At 38.1% G+C, this 25,298-nt stretch overlaps 1 protein-coding gene across 2 annotated transcripts in view; it reads left to right on the top strand.

Moving 5' to 3' along the window:
• Positions 1-25,298, top strand: part of LOC145687979 (transcriptional adapter 3-like) — a 96,248-nt gene that overhangs the window by 46,898 nt on the left and 24,052 nt on the right. For both annotated transcript variants that reach the window (XM_081761605.1, XM_081761604.1), the window contains exons 3-5: positions 5,384-5,565; positions 8,223-8,378; positions 11,281-11,424. In XM_081761605.1, the coding sequence (XP_081617731.1) occupies positions 5,384-5,565; positions 8,223-8,378; positions 11,281-11,424 (482 nt within the window). The remainder of the gene's footprint in view (positions 1-5,383; positions 5,566-8,222; positions 8,379-11,280; positions 11,425-25,298) is intronic.

Raw genomic sequence — 25,298 nt, 5'->3', positions numbered from 1 at the left:
TTAAATGAAATGAAATGAAATCTTTAAGTTCTGCGTCCCACTGTTATGTCGGCTAGGCTAGAGGAGACAGTTATGATAAAGGAATGAATGAGATGGTGGAATGAAGAAAGTGGGAGGAAACAGGATAACCCCGAGAAAACCCACGCACATGGTGTTTGCCTACCACAAAGCTCACTTGGCGCGAGCTGGGATCGAACCAAGAACCCCACACAACAGAAGTGAACGCTCTACCACTGAGTCATCGCGGCCCGCAAGTTCAGTTTACAAAATTAAAGATATAAACGGTCGTTTTGGATATGATGTTGATTTAACTGTAGTAAAAGTTCATTATTTACAGAATTTATTTTCTTTCTTTCTTTATATCGTGTCATTATACATGAAATATTCTTTGGGACATAGATAGAGAGTTTTTTTAGGAATTATAAAAACCCTGTTTACCCCTCTAAACCTTCCCCTACTAGCCTTCGTGACACGTGGTAGAGATATATGATCCCTTCTGGCTGAAAACCAATATAACCTCAATTGCTTTTCTTCTTTCCTTTTTTCTAATTGAAATCATCTTTATTTTTGTTGTTGTTAACTGAAAATAGGAAGGAAAACTTTTTCCTTATTTCTGCCGGGCTTTAACTACACAAGTGGAACAAAGGTACGGAAACACAGAGAGCAGTGACAGCTTACATGCTCGCGAGGACTAACAGTGGAAGGTTGAGACGTAAAAAGGAGCAGTAGTTGGGTAAAAAGTCCTTTAAGCCTGTCTCGATCTATAGGAAATTGCATTGTAATCTTCTCCCGCTCGAATTTCAACGCCCTCAATCAGTGATTCAGATGCACTTTTTCCGCGTAATCTCTTACACAAAAGATGTATTTAGCTTAGAAAGTAAATAAAGGTTTAGTTTATGGATAAATTAAAAAAAAAAAACTGCACTAAGTTTAACTACTACATTTTCAGAACAGTTACTGCTAGCACTATTAAGTTTTTAGTAAAACTTTTGTCGCTAAACGTTACTAGCTCTACAAACAATTCATTCGAACTGGAACACCCATAGCGTTCACCGATTTCCCCTTTTCCTTTCCTATTGACTGAGTGATTGGTTATCATTGATTATTGAACATCATCTTATTTTTTTTTTTCAGAATGCAATAATTAAATGCTTTTTTTCTTGTTACGAGGTGTGATCAAAAAAGTACGATTAATGTAGTTGCACAGCGCCATCTATCGATGTTGTATCCTTTTCAACTAATAAGTCCGGTAACGCAAAACTTTGGTACAGTCAGTGTCGAGTTTGAACGAGTTGTTGACATGTTAGTTTGCTTCCAGAGGCAGAAGAGTGAGACATTGTTTTGTTCTAAGCTGAAAAAAATAAAGCCAAAAAAGCTCAAGAAATGTCAAAATCAGTGTATCGCGATGAAGCGGTGGCATCGAAGATTGTTTACAAGTGGTATGAGCGATCCAAAAGCAGCAAGGAGTTGGTTGAAAACGAGCAACGCTCGAGACGTCCTTCCACGTCAAAAACAGATGAAAAAGTACAAAAAGTGGCACAAATGGTTTGTTTAAAATGCCGAATTACTATTCGAGAGATTTCCGAAGAACTAAGCATCTCATATGGGTACGTGAAAAGCATTTTAACCACCGACTAAGTGGGCAAATGGCTTCATTCTTCACCACGAAAACGTGAAGTGCCACACCTTGCTTTTGATCTGCGAGTTTTTGGTCGAAAAAGTAATCCTGTCTGTTCACACTCACTGTGCTTTCCAGATATAACACCATGCGACTTCTGGCTCTTCATCAAAAATTAAAACTGTGCTGAAACGAAAATGTTTTGACATCATTATTGACATTGAAAAGGCCGCGACAGAAGCAACTGAACGCTTTCCAAAAGAAGCCTTCCAGAAATGCTTCCAGTCATGGATTCAACGTTGGGATAAGTGCATTGCTAGCCAAGGACAGTACTTTGAAGGAGATTAAATCAAATTCCATGTAAGCTTATTACTTTGTTTCTAATTATTTACCGTATTTTTTGATCATACAATGGAGAAAATGGAAAATAATGAAAAAAAAAAGCGGTAACCTCGTATAATGGAAGAAAAGAAAAGTGGAATGTGCTATTTGGTCTAGGAATTAATTCGTGCGGTTGGTACGCACACATTGAAGCTGTAGTACAAACACAAAATACATAAATACCTTAAGAAAAATATTGTCCATCGCTAGCCACCACTTTCGCCCATCTGTCAGGCAATGTACGGATTCCGTGGCGAAAGAAGTCCTCATCCTTGGAAGCGATCCAGTCAGAGACCCATGTTTCGATATCTTCTGAAGAAGTAAACCGCTGTCCAATCAAATCGTTGTTCATGCAATCGAACAAGTAGTAGTCCGAAGGAGCAACGTCTGGTGAATACGGCGGGTGGGGTAAAACTTCCCATCCGACATTTTCTAAATAGATTTTGACCGGTTTTGCGACATGTGGGCGAGCGTTATCATGTTGAACAATAAGCTTATCATGTCTGTTCTCCCATTCTGGTCGTGTTCTGGCCAGAGCTTGCTTCAAACGCATTAATTGTCGTCGATAACGTTCTCCATTCATAGTTTCACCCGGTTGCAGCAGCTCATAGTACACCACACCTTTCATATCCCACCATATGCACAGCATAACCTTTGCACAGTGAATATCTCGTTTTGGTTGTGATGGACCTGGTTCACCTGGTTTCACCCAGGCCTTTTTTCGTTTAGGGTTCTCGTAATGGATCCACTTCTCATCACCCGTAATAATTCGATGCAGAAACCCCTTTCTGCTCTGTCGTTGAAGCAGCAATTCGCAAATGGTTTTTCGTCTTTCAACGTCTCTGTCTTTCAATTCATGTGGAATCCAATGTGACATCTTTTGAATCATTCCCATGGCTTTCAAGCGTTTGGAGACTGTTGTTTGATCAACGCCTAATGCTGCTGCAAGTTGTTCCTGCGTTTGACACGAATCCTGCTCGAGCAATGCTGTCAATTCTTCGTCTTGAAATTTTTTTGGCTGTCCATCTCGCTCTTGGTCTGTCAAGCCGAAATCACCACTTCTAAACCGTGCAAACCACTTCTGACACGTTCGCTCAGCTAGAGCATGGTCACCATACACTTCCACCAAAATACGATGACTTTCAGTCGCACTTTTCTGCATGTTAAAGTAATGCAGCAGGACACCCCGCAAAAACACTTTATCAGGCACAAATTGCGCCATGTTCACTTAACTACAAACTGGTGTTGTTGACGCTTTAATCCACTGCCCTATACTACGAACGATACGCGATGACACGGGGTTTGCAACACATGTGTGGATACACGGAACAGTGGGACGCTCCGTTCGTTGCGCCATCTCTTGTCCACCCGCACGAATTAATTCCTAGACCAAATATTACTTCTCCATCGAAGTTGAAATGTTCAAAAAAGCCGTTGAAAGCACTTCGTTATTTTCCCCACTGTTACAGCTCTAGTTGAAAGAGATGGACTGGCCACGCGTTACCGGCTGAAATGTGTGCTGTACGGCCGACCAAAGTTCTTCTTGGCTCTCCCGACACGTTTAAGTATTTTATTTCAGTATACAGATGTGAGACGAATCGCAGGAGAGAGGAGGAAGTCACTTTTTTTTTTTTTCAGTTTTTCTTCAGTTACTTGGTATGGAAATGTCAATGAAATTATTTAACCGATTTAAATATGTACTAAAGTATTTTCTGACACTGCAGCCCATCACGGGCTGTGGTCAGCCAGATGGCATACGTTAAACTGTTTGATGCGTGGTTAGCGCATCGACTCCCAGGGTTTATAATTTCTTACTTTCTGGACCGGAGTTTCCTACCCCTTAATTCAGGTAACTGTGTGATCAGCTCATGGTGCTAAGTCAACACCGAGCAATTTTAGTGCTTCTGCTGGGAATAGAGTCAGGGACCACGAACGCTGAAGTCACGTGAACTAACTATTCCGATAAGGTGGACTGCAGTAATGTTAGAAACAACTTACTTTGAATGTAGAACGAAAAATAAAATATATTGAAAATGATTTTTTCCCTTAAGTTCCCTTTCATAGTCGACATCAACACACTGGATCATAGTAACACAAAATACAGTTCCTGTAGAGTTTAGTTTGGTTTTTTTTTTTTTTTTTTTTTTAATCTGATACAATTAGCAAAAATTAATTAAAAACCAATAATCTGAAAAAGGTTGATGAGACTGTACAATGCAGGTAATTATAAACATGTGTTTATGTCTGAAGAAGGGAGTAAAAAGAAGCAGATAGTAAATACATACAACAAACGGGAATGGGGTCTCTGGTTTGATCCCAGTTTTCGCTAGGTAGGCATTGCGGTTGACAAACACCGTGTGCGTTGGTTTCCTCGGGGTTCTCCCACTTTCTTCATTTCCCCATTCCATTCAGTACCATCGTCGCCGATAATCCTGAAACGTTAAATTAAGTAAATTAAACTGTAAATAAATAAATAAACAAATAAAATGAAACATTCATTCTTAGCGCTGAGTGGCAGTGTCGGACTGGCCAAGATGAGGGCCCCTGGCGCGGTTCCTTAAAGCCCCCCCATATATATATATATATATATATATATATATATATATATATACACTTAACACGTCAGTTTCAAAACATGATAAATGCCAAAATAATATTTTCTTTATTGAATAAATATTGAATAAAACAGATCGCAAGAAAAAGAAAAAAAAAGAGAAAGTTACAACAATACTGAGACAATCAAATGTAGTCGTGAAGTTACTTTGACAGTTTTTACAAAGTTCTGTACTTGATGAGGTAATCAGATCAGTTACGTTTTCTTTGACTACATACTGGAATAAATCTTTTTCTGTAAACACAAAAAGTAAAGGAGACAAATGGTTTTGGCTTATCGTAGATCAGATCAGAAAGACGAATACGTTGTAACATCGGGGATCACAAATGAAACGTGCTGCATGTAAGCAGCAATGGGCCGCCGTGGCTCAGTGGTAGAGCTTTTACCTCTGGTGCATGGTGTACTTGGTTCGATCCGAGCTCGCGCCAAGTGAGCTTTGTGGTGAACAAACACCGTGTGCGTGGATTTTCTCAGGGTTCTTCCGTTTTCTCCCACTTTCTTCATTCCACCATTTCATTCATTTTAGCCTAATCGGTATAACCATGGGACGTAAAACTAAAGTATTTAATTTCGTTTTCTGCATGTAAACAGAATCTATTTTCGATATCACTATTCCAAGCACGGAGGAGGTGATGGTGCATGTTTCCAGTCAGCCCCCTGACCCAGTATTGGCTGTTCACGTAAGAGCTTAATTAGATTAACTTACATCTTGTATAAGTGTTTTCCATATTTTGACAATTTGTCTAAATCTATTTTAATGTTATTTTCAGTGCTCAGCAGAACAGAAGATGAGGGCGTTGGTATGGAAGATCTAGACACGCTTCAGCTAGAGTTGGAATCTTTGTTGTCTTCGGTAGCCGTAAGAATACGGGTTTTACAAGGAGAAATAACTTCACTTAACAACATAGAAGAGAAAAAAGACAAGAAAGGGAAGGTGTTGATAGGAAAACCAGTAAGTTGATTCATCTTATTTTTCATGTGTCCAAGTTTTGTTATCATTTCTTTATGTTGTAATTGTTTTGTCTGTTTGTGTGGACTGTGCTTAGTACATACATTAATGTAGTGTATTGAATTTGCCTTTTGTGTCCCAAGAATATTTTAAAAATTGGTATTAAAATTTTTACATCTAAAACTTGTCATTCACCTAAATCCACTTTAAGAAAATAACATTCCTAGTTATTCTCTGATTACCCTTGCAGTACGCTAGTAACCGAATTAATAGTCTGAAAAATATTGCTGCGACAAATTAGGGAAGTTCCAATGTTGCATTCTAGTTAATTACATCAGTATTTTTTTTTTTTTTTTTTTTTTTTTAAGGTTTGTGTTCTTCCTGTCTGTTCACAGATATGAAAGTATAAGGAAATAATGTCCTTCCTCGTAAAGGGTCATTCGTAGTAAGCTGTAATGGAGTTTAATCGCAAGATTCACTTATCTCTGTCAAAGTGAGAAATGTCATACTCTTTATTCATTCTTTTTTCTTTCTTTCGTTTCCTATCTGGGAAGAATAAGAAAAGCAACAGAGAAAGGAAAAAGAGAAGTATAAAAGTAAGAGGAAAGAAAAAAAGGGAAGTAAGAAAAGTAAGAAAGAAAGAGAAAAAGAGAAGAAAAGTAAGAAAGAGAGAGAGAGCGGGAAAGAGAAGTAAGAAAATAAGAGAAAAAGAAAGAGAGAAGTAAGAAATGTAATACAGTAAGAGAGAAAGTAGGAAAGAAGTAAGGCAAGTAAAAAAGAAAGAAAGAGTAAAAAGTTCGACTTCGCTAGTGTCGTGCTCTTACTCTCAAATACAAGGATTGAAAGGATTATATATCTGGTAATTAAAAATATTGGTAAAACACAAAGCATGTACAGGGTGTTTCAGAACAACACCGACAGCGTTTTGGAGGTGATTCCTGACATCAAGATAAGACGAAAAGTATAGACTACGTGGGTGCACAAATGCTTCCTTTCGGAGTTATAGGCTGCCGAAAACATGAAAAAAAAATAACTTTAAAGGTCCATAACTCCAAAACTATGGGACCTACCGCAGTCGGATCAAGACTTCACTTAGATAAAAATAAATAAATAAATAAAATAAGAATAATTATTAAGATTTAATCTGGTGCTACACTATTATCAATTTTTAGTACATGTTGTATATATATCTATATCTATATCTATCTATCTATCTATCTATCTATCTATCTATCTATCTATATATATATATATATATATATATATATATATATATATATATATATAGATTGTCTAAATTTACATTTTATAAGTGTGTGTTTGGGTGCTACTTGCTGTGCTAGTAAATTAAAATCAAACCAAAAATAAATCCATAGCTCCATTGAGCAAAATCGATAAGTGATATCAGAAAGCTTTTTTTCTTTCTTTTTTCTTTTAGTTCGTTATCATCACAATAGGGTAGATCCCCTTTTATCTCTATATAAACTTTTTGTCAGTTGATGCGACAAATAAGCAAGTTTATATATACTATACTATACTATATCATTCGACACTACTCTATACTATACAATTCGAGACTACTTTTATAAAATGAACACTTTCTTCACTTGAAAGCAACATAGACAAATTTTCTGAAACTCTCGTACGTCGTTAGCTCTAATATGCTTCTACAGGTAACTATTCGCGGAGATGTTTACGTATGATCTGTGAAATCTTTACAATCTATGGAGAGAGAGAAAACAGACCTGCTCTTATCTGCTCTCAATCTGTATTCCATCGGTTTCTTGTTTCCGGGGACAACCCGAAGATCACGCACGTGACCTAGCGGCGGTCAGAGAATATAAGAAACCTACCTGGTTAGCCTCCTATCTGCAGTTCTGCGCTGTTGCAAAATGCTGCACCATAATTTAAACAGCTTTTAAATGGAAGAAAATTAATTTTTAATTAGCGCGCTCTAATATTACCCTAGCAAGAAAAGTTAAAACTGAACATGCAGTATTAATACTAACAAACATTTGGGCGAATTTCGAAATGTATAAAATAAATAGTTTTCATAATATTTTGGAAAGAAATATGCCATGTTATTATATAGGAAAATCCCATCGCATTCCGAGTGGTGGGCACAGCCTTAATAATGCTATTTATCGAGATAAGCGAGCAGAAATGTATGCAAGTCTATATTTGGTTCCATTCCAGGAACAGAATAACTTACAAATTTTTGTTTATTACTTAATGTGGTGCTGCCAAGTTTGTGAAATAATAAAGTAGTAATTCTTTTAACTAGAAATACAACTCACTGAAAAAAAGCAACGTTTATTTAAAAATAATAAATGTGTAAAAGTTTCACCAACTAACTTAACATATTGGCTTCATCAGACACTGTTAGACAAGTCAAATTTTGCTTTGTTAAGTGAGTTGTGTTTCTAGTGTAAGTTATTTAAGATAGCAAAGCTAATCTGAACCAGTCAGTAATTCTTGTATTATATGGTTGCCACTACAGCATATATTTAGAGGCCAAAATAGTAAATGTAATTTGAAAAGTTGTAACAAAAATTTTAATCCAAAACAATAAACAAGACATAATGATTTAATTGTGTTTGCATGAATGGACTCAATGTGTGTGTGTGAACCTTTTAAGTGTTGACCTTGCTTCTTTTCAGCCGTTATCACCTGGTAAAAGAGGAAAGCAAGAGGAGAGAGCGGTTAAGAAATTTAAAGATATCACTGGAAAAGCAAGAGAAGTTCCACAACCGCCAGTTCCTGTAAAATTTTCAAAAATGAAAGCACCAAACGTTAATGGAGTACCTCACACGAGTGTAAGTTTCTTAGTGTGTTATTTATTTTGTCAATGAAATCTACAAATTAATAGAATTGCCTTATTTGTGGATACATAAGTCAGCTGGCACTAATAGTTATTGAACTCTGATTTGACTAACATAGTAGCTACTTGGCTAGGGCTCCAAAATTGTCCGACTAAAATATTGGGACACCCTATGAAAATTTATACTAAGAATCGGGTCACCCTGTGAAATATCGCACGAACATTTTGGAGAAAAATCGAGACATTTCGAGTTCTGAACAGTTTTGAGGGGGACATATGATGTTAAACGGGATAGCTGAGAGCCCAATACTTGATTAAGGCAGTAGCTTCCATAACTCAGTTTGACGCTATCAGTTCTGGAACTCTCGTGTGAGATGGTAGTGGTATGTATGTGAACACTGGTTTTCTTAATACTACCATCTTTATTGATATGTACTTCACCTCTAAAGATGCAATTTTGCCAACTGACTTATGGCTCACACTATATATAATAACAGAAAGTGCGCAACGAGAAATTGTGGAATTCCTGAATTCAAATGCAGTTTTCAAATTAGAGTATTAAAATAAGTTCGAATAGAATGCTTTTTGTTAATTGAATCAAATTAAACCAAATATACATGTCTTGAATTTATGTAGTAGTTGTAGTTAAACTGAATCATAAGAATCCTGTACTATAATTTTCTTTCTTGACCTCAAGAAACAAACTCAAATAAAGATAATGTGGAGATAGTGAAGAAAGAAAATTTTAGGTTTATTTAACATTTTAGCTTGATACACTGAAAACTTGATAGCAGTTGCATAAGATTGCTATTTTATGAACTGCAATGTGAGTGCGCATATTTGTGACCTATTTTTCGTGCTTACATAAACTTACTTTATAAGGTTAATTATTCGAGACAAGTGCGGAGAACAGAGACAGCTTATAATTTATTCCTCTTTTGTAAACAGTCTACTTAATTCCAAATAGAGATAAGTATAATTTGGAGGAAATAAAATATGAACTTTCAATTCTTTATCGAAAAGAAATTCGTATTTTTGTACAGTACGTGTTTTGTATCTGTAGCAGTGTAAAATGCGAGCCCTTACTAACCAGTAATTACAGTTACCAGTTTTCAGTGGAACCAGTGCTATCTAATAGAAGTTGTACATATGCATATAATATAGCATGTTTCTAAAGAGCTTTACATCGCTTGGAAAGTGAATCTGTTCATAGAATCAAGAAGAAATAATCCCGTAAACAATTCCGCAGAATCGCTTTGTTCTGGACTTACAAGATACCGAAAGCGTGAGAAAATTAACTTTGCAGGTGAATAACTCTAAAACTACCAGCTATTGAGGTGAAGCAGCATGTTATCGTCTTTGACGCAAGGCATTTCCAGATATTCCATTAGGAAAGATATTGTACGTGTGGAACGATGTACAAGCTAATAACCAAAATTCATTGACTGAACATCGATATCACGAACAGAATCAAGATGCCAGAGGAGTTTTGGTGTGTTGTGCATGGTTGCAGAGAATGAATGTAGCGAATAAAATGATATTGAACGTCCAATGATCATGCCCTAGCGGCTAAAGAATACAGGTTGATAATAAAGTTTAGTAATTATGGAAAAATTGGTGGCATGAGGATATGGGCGGAAACTAGAGTCTTTCCTCGAAGAAAGAAAAAAGGAAAAATGGACACGATTTTATCTACCACAAGCTCATGTAGCCTGGAATCGAAACTCGGATCCTTGCAGTAGAATCAGCCACTTAGTCACCGTGCTTCTCTACTTCCGTAGCAGACGAAAGGTTTTTGGCAATGCATAGGGGTTGGTGAAAACAGGAAACAAACGAAACCGCTTATGTAATAAAATGTCGAAAACGACTCTGTTAACGACACCTCTGAAAGGGTGGGAATATGAACATTCGAGACGAATATTGGCAAGGGGACAACACTACTGAAGTGCAGCGGCAGGTAGACCAGAAAGCAAAACTACATGGATTGACCAAAGATGCAAAGGTCAGACGTGTAAAATGAGTTTATCTCCCGCCCTACCTTGGCGGCAGATTAAGGATCAGACTCCCTGGTATTTTCTGTATATGTCCCTGAATTGCTTTCTGAAGTCACTTATTATTATTATTATTATTATTAAGTATTCTGCCTTTCGGCAGGTCCTGCAAATAACGAGTTTTCTTTTCTTTTTTTTTAAAGGTTGGGGGCTGGAAATGGTTCTTCCACGTGTCTCTGTCTTCAGCTTCTCTTAACTCCCAATATTTTCTTCCGTTTTTCAAATCATCGATCAGTTATGTTCTTCCTATTACTCGCTTTCCTTCCATCTTTCCTTCTTAAGTCACTTACCTACCCTAATTTAAAAAATACACCTCACAGTTACGCTCTTTAAGCTAAAGCAGGGATATGATTAATGAATGAGTAACAGAGTTAGTTGAAAGAGAGTGTGGAAGAAAGTGAGAGAACCTTCAGAGAAAAGACGAATACAATTTCTGTCCGCTACAATCAATTGCCCCTGGCGCATCCTGAATTAGGAAAAAATGCTCCCATTAAAATTATGTACGGTTTGGAACACAGGAAGAATTACTCCGCCGTCAGGTAATTTACCAATGGTTTTTGCAGGAAACTGTCACTATACATACCGGACTTTCTAATCCTGGTTTTGTGCACCATTGAGGCAATACTGCCCACCACAAACTCACATGGTCTCAGATCAAATGAGCGACACTTCTCACCGCAAGTGAGCGCTTATCAGATGAAAGATGCTTCTATGTACCAGTTTTGAACCAAAAATTCCTGTTTAAAGTAAACAATTTCTCTTGTTAATATAATTATAGAAAAAGATATGCTTTATTTTAGTGTGTAAGTGTTATAGTTCTGTTACCATGTTTGTATGATATTGTAGGTAAATCCAACAGAAACAGAAGTTAGTCATGAGGTTCCCCAGCCGGAAATTCCGAAGGTGGTCCTACCCAAGAATGATACACCAAACAAGTTTTGGGCAACAGTCGAACCGTACTGTACAGATATTACTCCCGAAGACATTAAGGTAATTGTGTGTTCAGAGTAAATTTCACTCGTATAGTAAGATAAAGGAAAAGTTAGAGAAATAGTGAAAAATTAGATATTTTCAAAATTCTGCACTTCTTTCTGAGGTGAGTAAAGAAAAAAAAATAGTGTTTTTCTTTTTCCAGCTTAGTAACCATTAATGTAGTGTAAAATCAGTTAGTTTTTTTTTCTCTTCTCAAGCTTGGAGTTGTGTGAGATAATTAAATAGAAATATTGCCTCATTATTCATTTTAGATTTTGTATTGTTTGGAGTTTGACGTCTCTTGTCAGCACAGAGCCTATTATGATATGTAACCTGAAGTTTAATATCAAATTCAAATTACATGTACTTCCAGTGGGGATCAAACCATGTTCTTTCACACTGCACCCAGGGTGCGAGCGGCCACGGGTTTGAGACACTCGGTTGGAAAGGTGTAACAATTTTTTCAAGCCAGCCATCATGAGTGAGGTTTTTCCTTTGCTTTCCTTATTCAGACCAGACAAATCTTGAGTTCCTCCGTTACTAAGCGGTTAGCGTACGCACCTTTGGCGTGAAAGACCCGGGTTCGATCCCCGGCGGGAGGTCATGTGGTTCGGATTCCACGTTAATCAGTAGGTCCACGTCTCATATAGCCTCGCTGCTGAACGGGACGTTAAACCCAAAATCAACTCAACCAGACAAATCTTGGGATAGTACCTAACATACAGGTCCCAGGCCGCTTCCTTTTTTCCCTAAACCTTTGTTCCTTCCCTTTCCCCGGATAGTGTGCTCGTCGAGGAACGTCATCCTTCATACTTGACGGGCTAACATTGTCATAGATGCCGAAAGCCTTGAAATATAAGTCCTAATCCTAATCATCCGTTACTTCACGCAATAATTCTTGAACGAAAGCAATTTTTTAAAGGTACAGTTCGCTGCATAGAAATCGTTACACAAATTCTAAGTCCAAATGAATAACAAACTCTTGCCCCGTTTTCTTATGCATCCAGAAATACATGTCTCAATCGAAATGAAATGAAATCTTTGAGTTTTACGTCCCACGGTTATGCCGGTTAGGCTAAAGGAGACGGTGATGATGAGTAATGAATGAAATGGTGGAATGAAGACAGTGGGAGGAAACGGGAGAACCCCGAGAAAACCCACGCACACGGTGTTTGTCCACCACAAAGTTCACTTGACTGGGGCTGGGATCGAACCCTGGACCCCAAGCACCAGAGGTGAACGCTCTACCACTGAGCCACCGCGGCCCCTTGTCTCAATCGATTAGGTGCTTCTAGGATTCAATCCAACTCCACCTCTCCTTGTCTAAAGCAGTCTGTGTGACGTAGTACACTCTTTCCATTCAGCTGAAAAAGAAACACGAATCAAGTTTACAACGTTGTAGCTTTAAAACAGTCTTTTCCATTCGTTTGCTCTGAAATATTTTTGAGCCTAAATTTAAAAAAAAGTCACACAATGTTCCCATAGCTTCATTAATACATTTAGTTTCATTCTTTCCCTTCTTTAACGACTGCACGCTAGTAAGATGCTCCCTAAGAAATCTATGGAAATTGCCAATAACGGCAATAGGTTTTGTGCTTCCTAAAGTCTGTAATTCACGCATAGAGCTCTAACATACCTACTGGCAGAAATTAGTGTTATTCAATGATTCATTTCATTTCTTTTCAGTAATTGCAAGCAAATGTTCCAGGGTCGTCATTTGGGCAGGACAGGAGGGTGTAATTCCCCCTTCCTTGAGCTTCATAAATACGTATTGTTTGATCAAATGTATGGTACTGCACTAATAAAAAGTGAAAATCTTATGTCGGCGGAGACTGCTTTTAGCAACAAACCTATAGAGTTACGATAGCACATATTAGAGAGAGCTTATATTTGGTTTTAAGAGTCGAAGGTTTGATCTCAAGCCATATGAGTTCCTGGGCAACATTGAGAGAGAGAGAGAGAGATTAAAGTATGAAGAAAGAGAGGGATGATTTATATACACAGATTTAGAATTGGGGAAAAATGATCGGACAGCATTCGTATTATGACGAAAATTTTGATTTGTGAAACAGAAGGGAAGATTTCGAACTGCAAGGATCGCATTAGGCAGTTGCCGAATTAAGGCGAACTCTTTTTAGAGCATCAGAAGATTACGAAGGGAGAGAAAGATCTTGAGAACTGAAGAATTAAGAATTTAAAAAATCTGCAGCTTCCGAGACGGGTTTCGAACCATGAACCGTGTAGTTATCGAACCATGACTTGATCCATTCTGCTACGGAGAACTCTATGTACTCGTTCACATACGTTTCCTTTAGCTACGTTGAAAGCTAACTTAATGGGATATTCCAAAAGTTGACTCGGGGGATGCGCCGTTCAGATAGGATGTAAACCTCTTGTAACTTAGTTACAATGTGCATAAAGAATTTCCCCTTGTTCAGGACACTTTTTAAAGCAGTAAAATTTGTTACTATTGTGTTAATTAAGTTGCATTTGATAGAACCATCTGATAAAGTAGTGCCAAATCCTGTGCGTCATTGCCTGTTCGGTGAATCGTTATTATAAGTTACTCCTACGTGGATGGTCTGAGCTTCGAATCAAGACCATTCTTATTGATTATATTCTTTGAGCTACACTCACACTGTGTATTCCACAAGTTCAATTTTGAAGTAATGTAGTCACAGCTAGTTTAATTCGAAATTATTTTCAAATATAATATTTGTTATTACATGGCACTGCTCACTTGTTTGTAGCCCTGCATAAATGCAAAATTGTTTCAAAAGTATATTTTTCTTTCAAGTATGATTGTTTTTTTAAAAAAACTTGTCCAACTTTATTTTATAATTATTTTCTATTTCGTAGTTATAATAACGTATTTTCTATTTATATTGTATTCTATGTTATGCCTTTATTATTTACATTTTATGTCTTACATTTGAAGAGGAGGTTATGACAATTCAGAGCAGAAGGGGCATACACAGGATGCAAGCCTTGGCAATCCAGAGCTCTTGCCCCCACGAAATCACTACTTTCCTGTAAATTATATCTAATTTTAGAGCTGATGATAGACATTTTAGTAAAATTTGCCCTCAATCGCTGAAATAAATTCCTGTCTACGCTCCTGCAAAGCAGTGGCGATTTTAGGGAGTGATCAGTTATTAATGCCTCCCTGGAGCAACGATACTTCCCCAGAAGTCATATCTTCGATAATCCCGAATGTGATATCAGTTTTTGTGCATTATCACTTTTCACTCTCAGTATATTGAAACGCATCAAAAAGGAACTGTTCTGAAGTCTTCACTGGTTCTCCCTATGACCACATGCTAATAGAGCCAATCTTGGACATATCCACATCTGAAATATCTCCTTTTATGTCAGTGATCCCGAAAACTATCCATTCGACACAAATATAGGATATTTTCGATTCTTTTTTCTTGTCACCCTCCCATTGTCAACTCCAAGCCAACCAAGGCTTAATTTGGACTTACGCACATCCACAGTGTCACTATTCATCTTTGCACATGAATTCGACACTAATGTCGTTCGTATTTGACTACTTTTACATGTCACCTTCACCTCTTGGTAGGGATGGTTTCAGTGTCTCGCCCCCACAACTATGGAGTAATTTCAACCAACGTAAGTATAATTATAAATTACCATCTGAAAAACAACTGTACGGGTGATCTTTTTCGGAGAGGAATTCGTTAACTACTTTTTCAATATCAATGTATTGCCTTTCTTTGCTTTCCATTCTGAAGATTGCCAAAAGGCTAAACTTTATCTGCACTATTGTGCCACGAATATAGGTTTTAGTGGTTTAATTCACTGAATACTCGCTTAGATGTTGCTCTCGTCACAGGAAAAGTGAGATACAGTTATAAAAGGAAAATGAAATGAAATATTTAAGTTTTACGTCCCACGTTTATGGCGATTACGCTAATGGAGACAGTGATGGTGAGAAATGAATGAAATCGTTGAATGAAGAAAGTGGGAGGAAACGGGAGAAACCTAAGAAAACTCATGCACACGGTGTTTGTCCATAATAAAGTTCATTCGGCGCAAGCTGGGATCGAACCAAGGACCCCATGCACCATAGGTAAAGTTATAAAAGAATATGCATCTAAACAAATACGGAACACTACTATCAATGAGAGTTATATCAGATTAGACTTTTAGTTATTTCATTCTAAGTTAAAATTTCAATCGATCTTGTTCTTCATTACTGTTCGAAAACTTAAAGTTGTTGCTACAAGAACGTGATAAATCTTTTCGGTAGACTTCACAGTCTATAGCTCCTTCACAACTTCTTTTTCATCTACGGCTAAAGTAGTTGCATTTTAGACATTGAGGAAAAAGTGTGAAATTATATAAAAACCTCCAAAGTGGAATTACGAAATTTCAATGGGTCCTTTTTTGCTGTGGGCCTCCCTCACCACACTCCCGTTAGTTACGCCACCGTTCAGGGTGCGTGATGCAGTTTCCCTTTTTTAGGAATATTTTCTACTGCAGTACGAGTTAGTTAGATTTTTTTACTGCTATGTTAATTGAGTTATATTTGCTAGAACTGTCGGTTAAAGGAGACAAAAGATCCTATACTCAAGCACAAATAATCTCTTTCGAAGCTCTAATGGAAAACGAAACGAATCGTCGTAAACATGTTATGTTTTTGAAGAGAAAAAGAGCAAAACATTGATTGCACAAACGTATAATGGTATCATTTGCATGCAAATTTATAACTTATAAGAGGTGATGGCTTGTTGGATGGGGGGTTAGTGAACGGGATTCGTCTGCTGGTGGTCCTAGGTTCGAATCTCGTCCATTCTTGTTGCTTGTTTTCCTTTAGCTACACTGAGTTTGTACATTCCAGATCTTCAAACTTGAGTTTAATCTAATACCAGTTAGTGAATTAAAAGTAGCTGACATTATTTTCAAATACGAGACGTTATTACATGCTTTTCATTAGCTCACAATACTCAACTTCGATATCAACTCTTGCGGCCTTCATTTAACTCATTTCTTGACGTGTTTTGTTACAAAATTCATGAATCGTGGCGGACAAAATTGCTTTACCAGTTAATGGTGACTGCTTTGAAACCAAATGCAAAGTATGAGAATTAAATTCATAATATCTGTAGTTTGGTGTGGAGAAGAAACAAAATTGCGAACGAAAGGTTTAAGAGCAACCCACGTTATTAATATAAACTATGCCAAAGATTATTGACTTACATCATCATAAAAGAAATACGAAAGAAATTTTGAAAAAAAAAAAAAAAAAGGAAAAATACTAACTTAGAAATTTGTAAGTGGAGGCAAGGAAATCTAATTTAAACACACTAAAGACAAACCATTTAGCGCATAGAGATCGTGGATCTGTGGTCAAGGCGCTCGCCAGTAATCTGAAGGTTCTCAGGTCGGAGTCATGGTGTGAACATTTTTTTTTTTTTTTTTTTTTTAATTTAGAATTTTTGGTGCTGATTGCTCGGCGATGACACACGTTTGATTGTCTTAAGGTATTTGAATATTTGGATCTTTCAACATTTGAATGATCAAATCTTCAATAATAATAATAATAATAATAATAATAATAATAATACAAAAGTAGTTTTAATAACACGTTAATATCTTTAATTAAGAATTTCTCGATAATTACTCGAATTTAAGAGGTCCTCGAATCTAAGACGCACCCCGATTTCGCTGGGTTAAAGAAAAGTTTGTATTACTAAAGCGCTCTTCGATATTGGTCATTTTCGGTAATTTTTATGTATCCCTCTTCCTTCCCCATGTTGGGGGCACGGTATGATAAAAATCATCCCAGGCCCGAATGTCATGTACGTTGAAAATTTGATCGAGATATGTTGGGTGTTTCAAGAGTTGTTCTATTTATTTTTATATATTAATCTCCCGTTCTCCCCTCCTTTAAGTTCTATCGTCAAAGTGAAAATATTAAAACAGAAGTTTTTAGGCTCGAACGTCATCTATGTTGAAAATTTGATCAAAATCGGTCAGGTGGTTCAAGAGTTATTAAGTTTTATTCATTTTTATAGATTTCTCCCCTCCTCTGCTCCTATCCTAAGTTCTACCGTCAAAGGGATATGATAAAAACCACCCCAGGTCCGAACCTCATCTATGTTGATAATTTGATTAAGATCGGTTCGGTGGTTTAAGAGTGATGAAATTACAAAGACAGCACCTTTATTTTTATTTTTTTTACTTATATGTCCCTCCTTCCCCTTCCCTACATTGTGCCGTCAATGTGAGAAATGAAAACATTTCAGGTCCGAACCTTATATATGTTGAATGTTTGATCAAGATCGGTCGGGTGGTTCAAGAGTTTTTAAGTTTTATTCATTTGAATATATTTATCCTCCTCCCCTCCTCTTCCTTAAGCTCTAATATCAAAATGAAATAATGAAAAGCTTCCCAGGTTCGAACTTCAATTATGTTGAAAATTTGATTGAGATCGATCGGGTGGTTTAAGAGTTACTCACTCACGAACATGGTCACCTTTATTTTTATATTTATTGCATTTTTGTATATCTCCCCCTCCTCCCCATCCCCTACTTTATTCCCTCAAAGTGAAATGGTAAAATCAATCCCTCGCGTTAATCAAGACAGGGACATATAGCCTCGTTGCTGACGTCCCCATTAATCCCCCTACTCATACTTCTAAATTCCTTCCCAGGCACGAACGTCATCTATGTTGAAAATTTGATCGAGTTTGCTCGTTTGATTCAAGAGTTATTAAGTTTTATTATTTTTTTTATAATTCCTTCCTTTGCCCTAAGTTCTACCGTCAAAGTGAATAGTTAAAAACACTACCAGGCCAGAACTGCGTCTACGTCAAAAATTTGATCGAGTGGGTCGGGTGGTTCAAGAGATTGAGAGTCACAAACATAGTCACTTTCAATTTGGATCTGAAGTTTTTTGTTCACAGACACCGCTATTAATATATAGATTATTATTATTATTATTATTATTATTATTATTATTATTATTATTATTATTATTATTATTATTATTATTGAAGATTTGATCATTCAAATATTGAAAGATCCAAATATTCAAATACCTTAAGACAATCAAACGTGTGTCATCGCCGAGCAATAGGCACCAAAAACTCCAAATTAAAAAAAAAAATGTTCACCCATGGTTCCGACCTGCGAACCTCCAGATTACTAGCGAGCGCCCGCCCTCTCTCTCTCTCAATCTCTCTCTCTCTCTCTCTCTCTCTCTCTCTCTCTCTCTCTCTCTCTCTCTCTCTCTCTCTCTCTCTCTCTCTCTCTCACTCACTCTCGCTCTCTCTCTCTCACTCTCTCTCTCTCTCTCTCTCTCTCTCTCTCTCTCTCTCTCAATGTCGCCCAGGAACTCATATGGCTTAAGATCAAACCTTCGACTCTTGAAACCAAATGTAAGCTCTCTAGCAATGTGCTATCGTAACTGTATAGGTTTGTTGCTAAAAGTAGTGTCTTTTAGATTTTATTCGGGGGAGATTCTCCGCCGACATAAGATTTTCACTTTTTATTAGTGCATTACTATACATTTGATCAAAAATATTTATTTATGAAGCTCAAGGGAGGGGGAATTACACCCTCCTGTCCTGCCCAAATGACGCCCCTGGAACATTTCCTTGCAATTATTGAAAAGAAATGGAATGAATCATTGAATAACACTCATTTCTGCCAGTAGGTATGTTAGAGCTCTGTGCGTGAATTACAGACTTTAGGAAGCACAAAACCTACTGCCGTTATTGGCAATTTCCATAGATTTCTTAGGGAGCATCTTACTAGCGTGCAGTCTTTAAAGGAGGTAAAGAATGAAACTAAAGGTGTTTATGGGAAGATGGTGACTTTTTTTTTTAAATTTAGATTCTTAAAAATATTTCAGAACAAACAAATGGAAAAAACTGTTTTAAAGCTATAACGTTGTAAACTTGATTCCTATTTCTTTTTCAGCTGAATGCAAAGAGTGTACTACGTCATACAGACTGCTTTAGACAAGGAGAGGTGGAGGAGTTGGATTGAATACTAGAAGCAACTAATCGATTAAGACATGTACTTCTGGATGTATAAGAAAACGGGGCAAGAGTTTGTTATTCATTTAGACTTAGAATTTGTGTAACGATTTCTATGCCGCAAACTCTACTAGGTAGCAGTGTTGGGCAAATTTCAATTGAATTGACAATTAATCTGGAAATTTAAATTGTTAATTGCAATTAACAATTGAAGTAAATAATGGTCAATTGTTAATTGCAATTGGCCATTAATAAAGGAGAATCAATTGCAATTAATCAGTCGATTGAAAGTAATTGCATTGGAAAGTAATTGCAATTAAATTCAGTCATTCAATTGCAATTGAAATTAATTGGCAATTAATTCAATTGCAATTGATTTACACAGCAATTAATTTCAATTGTTTGATCAATTGTAATTGATTTTCACTGATTAATTTTCAACACTGTAGTTCAGAGAGGGCGAGGGGCAATGAAAACTTTGGCCACGACCAACTGACACACCACCCATCGTGACCCACGACCCACCATGAACCACTCTCACCCACTGTGACCCACAGACCCACCAAAACCCATTGTCATCAACTCTGACCCATGACTCACGTCCTCTTCTCTACTGACTAAAGAGTTTAAACTTGTAATAAAACAAGGCTATGGAATTATCACTCATCGGAGTTTGAATTTCTACGATCAATCGCTCAAGCATCGCTCTATTACAATAACGGTGGATCTGACCTTTCTAATATAAATAAAATAAAGAGTTTGTTTGTGTGTCTGTCTGTGTGCGGTCTGTGGACCAGACGAGTGGACCGAAAGTTTCCAATATTTGGTAACGTTTACCTTTCTCTAGGCCCCAGATCAAGACGAAGATTTTTTTTTTTAAATTTCGAACTATTGGTGTCTTAGGGGGACGTTTACCGGGACCAACCTGGGGACCAGACAAGTTAACCAAGAGTTACCAAATATTAGTCACGGATACCTTGGTTCAGGCCCCAGACCAAGGCGAAGCAGTTTTGACATAATTCGAACCAAGGGGTCTCAGGGGGACGTTTACCGGGACATGTAAAAGTAGTAGAAAATTACCGATATTAGTGTCGATTTCATAGTTTTCGCGATCAAAAATTACCGATGTTAGTGTCGATTTCATAGTTTTTGCGGTCGCTGAGATCAATGGTGAAACTCCGATCGCATTAACTTCCAAATTCACCCTATTCGACTGCGGGCCGGGGGTCATCGGGGGATACCGAAACGTAAAAGTAATCCAAAATGACCGATATTAGTGTCAAATCCATAGTTTTCGCGGTCGCTGAGATCAATGGTGACACTACCATTAGCGATGACTTTCAAATTCATCCACTACTGTATGCGGGCCTTGGGTCACCAGAAGGGACAAATCCGAGACATGTAAAAATAATCGAAAATGACCGGTATTAATGTCAAATCCATATTTTTCGGTGTCACTGAGCTCAATGGTGAAACTCAAGACCGCGTTTACTTTCACATTTAGCCCCCATCAGTTAAGGAACGGGGACATTATAAAGAGAATCACAAAACATGTAGAAATAATCCACAATGACCGACATTAGTGTCAAATCCATAGTTTTCGCGGTCGCTGAGATCAATGGTGATACTTTCATTAGCGATGATTTTCAAATTCAACCACTATTGTATACGGGCCGGGAGTCACCGGGGATGGAGAATTGCGAGACATGTGAAAATAATCGAAAATGCCCGATTTTAGTGTCAAATCCATAGTTTTCGCTGTCGCTCAGTTGAATGGTGATACTCCCACAGGCGTTGACTTCCAAATACAGCCCCTATCGGCTGGGGCCAGAGGCTTTGTTTTTTCTTTTTTTTCAAAATTGGAACCAGTGGATCATAGGGGCGTTTACCGAGATATGTAAAAGTAGTAGAAAATGACAAATGTTAGCGTCACATTCATAGTTTTCGCGATATCGGCTGAGGGCCAGAGGAGATTTTTTCACAATTCGAACCAAGGGTGTTTCAGGGGCGTTTACCGGGACATGTAAAAGTAGTAGAAAATGACCAATATTTGAATCGAAACCATATTTAGCGGAGTTGCTCAGATGTATAGTGACACTTCAGGTAGTGTTTACGTTCAAATTCAGCCCCCATCGGCCTTCCCAATGAAAACACATGTACGTTGTTGGATATATATTCACACAGAACATATCCAATTTTAGAAATGTTTCTTAATTGTTCTTCCGTTGTTCAGTTTGTTTACATTGATATTTTATCTGATCCGTGCGAGGAACGGGCATAACAGCTAGTACGAAATGGTAAAGTGTTTGTCATGGGCCAAATTACGATGAATTCAATTATATAGATAATTATAATAATTATCATTGATAATTATTTCCTTGTTGAAGATACTTTTCAATGGAAAAAAGAATAAAATTTGAAAGCCCCAAATCAAGGTAAAGTAGACCAACGTAAAGGAAAAAGGTATAAAATTTTCCATATAATTAAGCGTACCGTACAAACTTAAAATTTCCATGTAATTAAGCTTACAGTACAAATTTTATGTCTCTTTTTCTTACAATTTGATTTCCTTGTGCTCTGAACGCTAAACACAAGTTTCAGCAATAATTATTATAATAGAAAGTAGTGGATATATAATGCGAAGCACTGTATTTTTTGTTTCTCAATTTGTTTCTCAACTAATATAGATCGTTTTCGATTATTTTTTACAAATCAACCCACTACCAATTTCCCATACGTAGAAAGCCCCCTCCCCAAAAGAGATTTAAAAAAAAACGCTAGGACACGTTCTGTTTATTTTTAGCTCCATAAATTGATGTCGAGTTTCGTGTCGAGCCGAGTTTGACAAATAGCTTCCTCGTTCAGTTTGTTTTAACTCGTTTTGAAATCATGATCTGCTTATGCTGGAGAGCGAAAGCCATGAGAAATGTAAGCAGTAATAAAGGAATACTTTTAGCGGTGCTCACGTTAGGGTTGCATTTTGTCTCGTACTTTTAGTGCACCTCGAGGGGTACTTTTAGTTCATCTCGTCTCGTCTCGATAGCGAAACGACGATAGATTTTTATAACGAGACAGCGTCAAATGCCGTGAGCACCGGCGTCATTAACTTGTTCCGCCACCAACGAATTTCGAGATGGTTTCTTTTGCACCGTTTTGTACTATTTTGTACAACTATTCCCACCCTTTTGTGCGCCAACGCAAATGGGTCAAAATGGGCCTACAAATATGGCGGAACAAGTTAATGCTGTTCCGCTACCAATGAATTTCGTGGTCGTTTCCTTCAATCGTTTTGTGCATGTTTTGTGTCGTTTTGTGCACCTACTTCCACGTTTTGTGCGTCATGAGAAGTGGGTTAAAATGGGTCTCCAACGTGGGACGAAAATGACCCACTGTTCAGCCATCAACGAATTTCGAGGTCGCTTCTTTCGCAACGTTTAGTGCCAGTTTCTTGCCGTTTTGAGCGCGTATTTTCCTGTTTTGTGCGTCACTGGAAGTGGGTCAAAATGGGCTTCAAAATGGGATGGAAATGACCAAGAGTTCCGCCACTATCGAATTTCGAGGTCGTTTTTTTCGTATCGTTTAGTGCCTGTTTTGTACGTTTTGTGCGTCACCGGAAGTGGGCCAAAATGGACGTACGAATGTAACGAAACAAGTTAATGCTGTTCCGCCACCAACGAATTGGGAGAACGTTTCCTTCACATTGTTTTGTGCGTCACCGGAAATGAGTCAAAATGGACCTACAAATATTTCGGAACAAGTTAATGCTGTTCCGCCACCAACGAATTTCGAGGTCGTTTCCTTCAAGTTCCCTAGTGCGTGTTTTGTGGGCCTATTTCCACGTTTTGTGCGTCACCGGAAATGGGTCAATGTTATCTTACAAATATGGCGGAACAAGTTAGTGCTGTTCCGTCAGGAACGATTTCGAGGTCTTTTCCTTCACATCGTCTTGTGCATGTTTTCTACCGTTTTGTAAGCCTATTTCCACGTTTTGTGAATCAATGGTAGTGAGTCAAAATGGACGTTCAATATGGGAAGAAAAATGACCCACTTTCCCACCAGTATCGAATTTCGAGGTCGCTTTTTTCGCATTGATTAATGCATGTTTTGTACCATTTCTGCGCATATTTTCACGTTTTGTGCGCCACCGAAATTGGGTCAAAGAGGACCTACAAATATGGCAGATAAGACATATTTATCCCACTTTCAAGGCCTATTTTAACCCACTTCCACTGACGCACAAAGCGACACAAGTCACGCACAAAAAAATGTGAAGGAAACGACGTCGACATTCGATGGTGAAGGAACAGCATTAACTTATGCCGCTATAATTGTAGGACATTATGACCCATTTTCATTGTCGCACTAAAGTGGAAATAAGTGCACAAAACGGTACAAAACATGCACTATACGATGCGAAAGAAACGACCTCCAAATTCGATAGTGGCGGAACAATGGCTCTTTTTCCTTACACCTTGATGGACCATTTTGACGCATTTCTGGTGATGCTCCAAACGTGGAAGTAGGTGAACAGAACGGTACAAAACACACACTAAACGATGTGAAGGAAACGTCCTCGAAATTCGTTGGTGGCGGAACAGCATTGTTTCGTTATATTCGTAGGTCAATTTTGATCCACTTCCGGTGACGCAAAAAACGTACAAAACAGGCACTAAACGATGCGAAAGAGACGACCTCGGAATTCGATAGTGGCGGAACAGTGAGTCATTTAACTCCCACTTTGAAGGCCCAATTAACTCACTTCCGGTGACGCACAAGCCAAGGAAGTAGGCGCAGAAAACTTTAAAAAATAGGCACTAAATGATGCGAAAGAAACGATCTAGAAATTCGATAGTGGCGGAACAGTGGGTCATTTTCGTCGCAACTTGGAGACCCATTTTGACACACTTCTGGTGACGCACAAAACGTCGAAATAGGGGCACGAAATGGCACAAAACAGGCACTAGTCGATGCGAAACGAAGGACCTCGAGATACGGTAGTGGTGGAACAGTGGATCATTTTCGTCCCACCTTCGAGGCCCATTGTGACCCTCTTCTAGTGAGTCACAAAGTGTTTAAATAGGCGCAGAAAAGGATACGCTATGTGAAATTAACGACCTCGAAATTCGATAGTGGCGGAACTCTTGGTCATCTTGGAAGCCGATTTTGACCCACTTTTGGTAACGCACAAAACATGAAAATACGCGCTCAAAACGGCAAGAAACTGGCACTAAACGATACAGAGAAGCGACCTCGAAATTCGTTGGGGCGGAACAGTGGGTCATTTTCGTCCCACGTTGGAGACTCATTTTAACCCACTTTCCATGAGCGCAAAACTTGGAAGCAGACGCACAAAACGGCACAAAACGATGTGAAGGAAACGAGCTCGAAATTCGTTGGTGGCGGAACAGCAATAACTTGTTCAGTCATATTTGTTGGCCCATTTTAACCCACTTCCGGTGACGCACAAAAAGTGGGAATAGGCGCACAAAACAACACAAAACACGCATAAAAGATGCAAAACGATTCACCTCGAAGTTCGTTGGTGAGCACCAATATAAGTATATACTGTAGTTCTTACCATCAAGGCTGAGAACTGCATGGTCCAATTTTTTAGCCAAGGCAGAAGCCCAACCGTTATAATGCTGTCAACCGGCTCGACTCGGTTCAACTGAGCGAACAGCTTGAGCTGGCTTGGTTGGGATGACCCATAGACTGGGCTCAATTGAGCCGATTGCTTGAGCCGTCTCGGTAGGGAAGAGTCATCGACTCGACTCGATTGGAGGCAATAGCTCAAACCAGTTTCGTTGAAACGAATCCATCGGCTGGATTCGAGTCAGCGCAACTAAGCTGATGGCTCGAACTGGCTCGGTTGAGGTGAGCAATC

This window comes from Thermobia domestica, chromosome 6 (assembly GCF_964235325.1).
Source record: "Thermobia domestica chromosome 6, izTheDome1.hap1.1, whole genome shotgun sequence".
Lineage (NCBI taxonomy): Eukaryota > Metazoa > Arthropoda > Insecta > Zygentoma > Lepismatidae > Thermobia > Thermobia domestica.
Note: the sequence above shows the minus strand (reverse complement) of the source record. Positions and strands in the feature narration are given on the sequence as shown.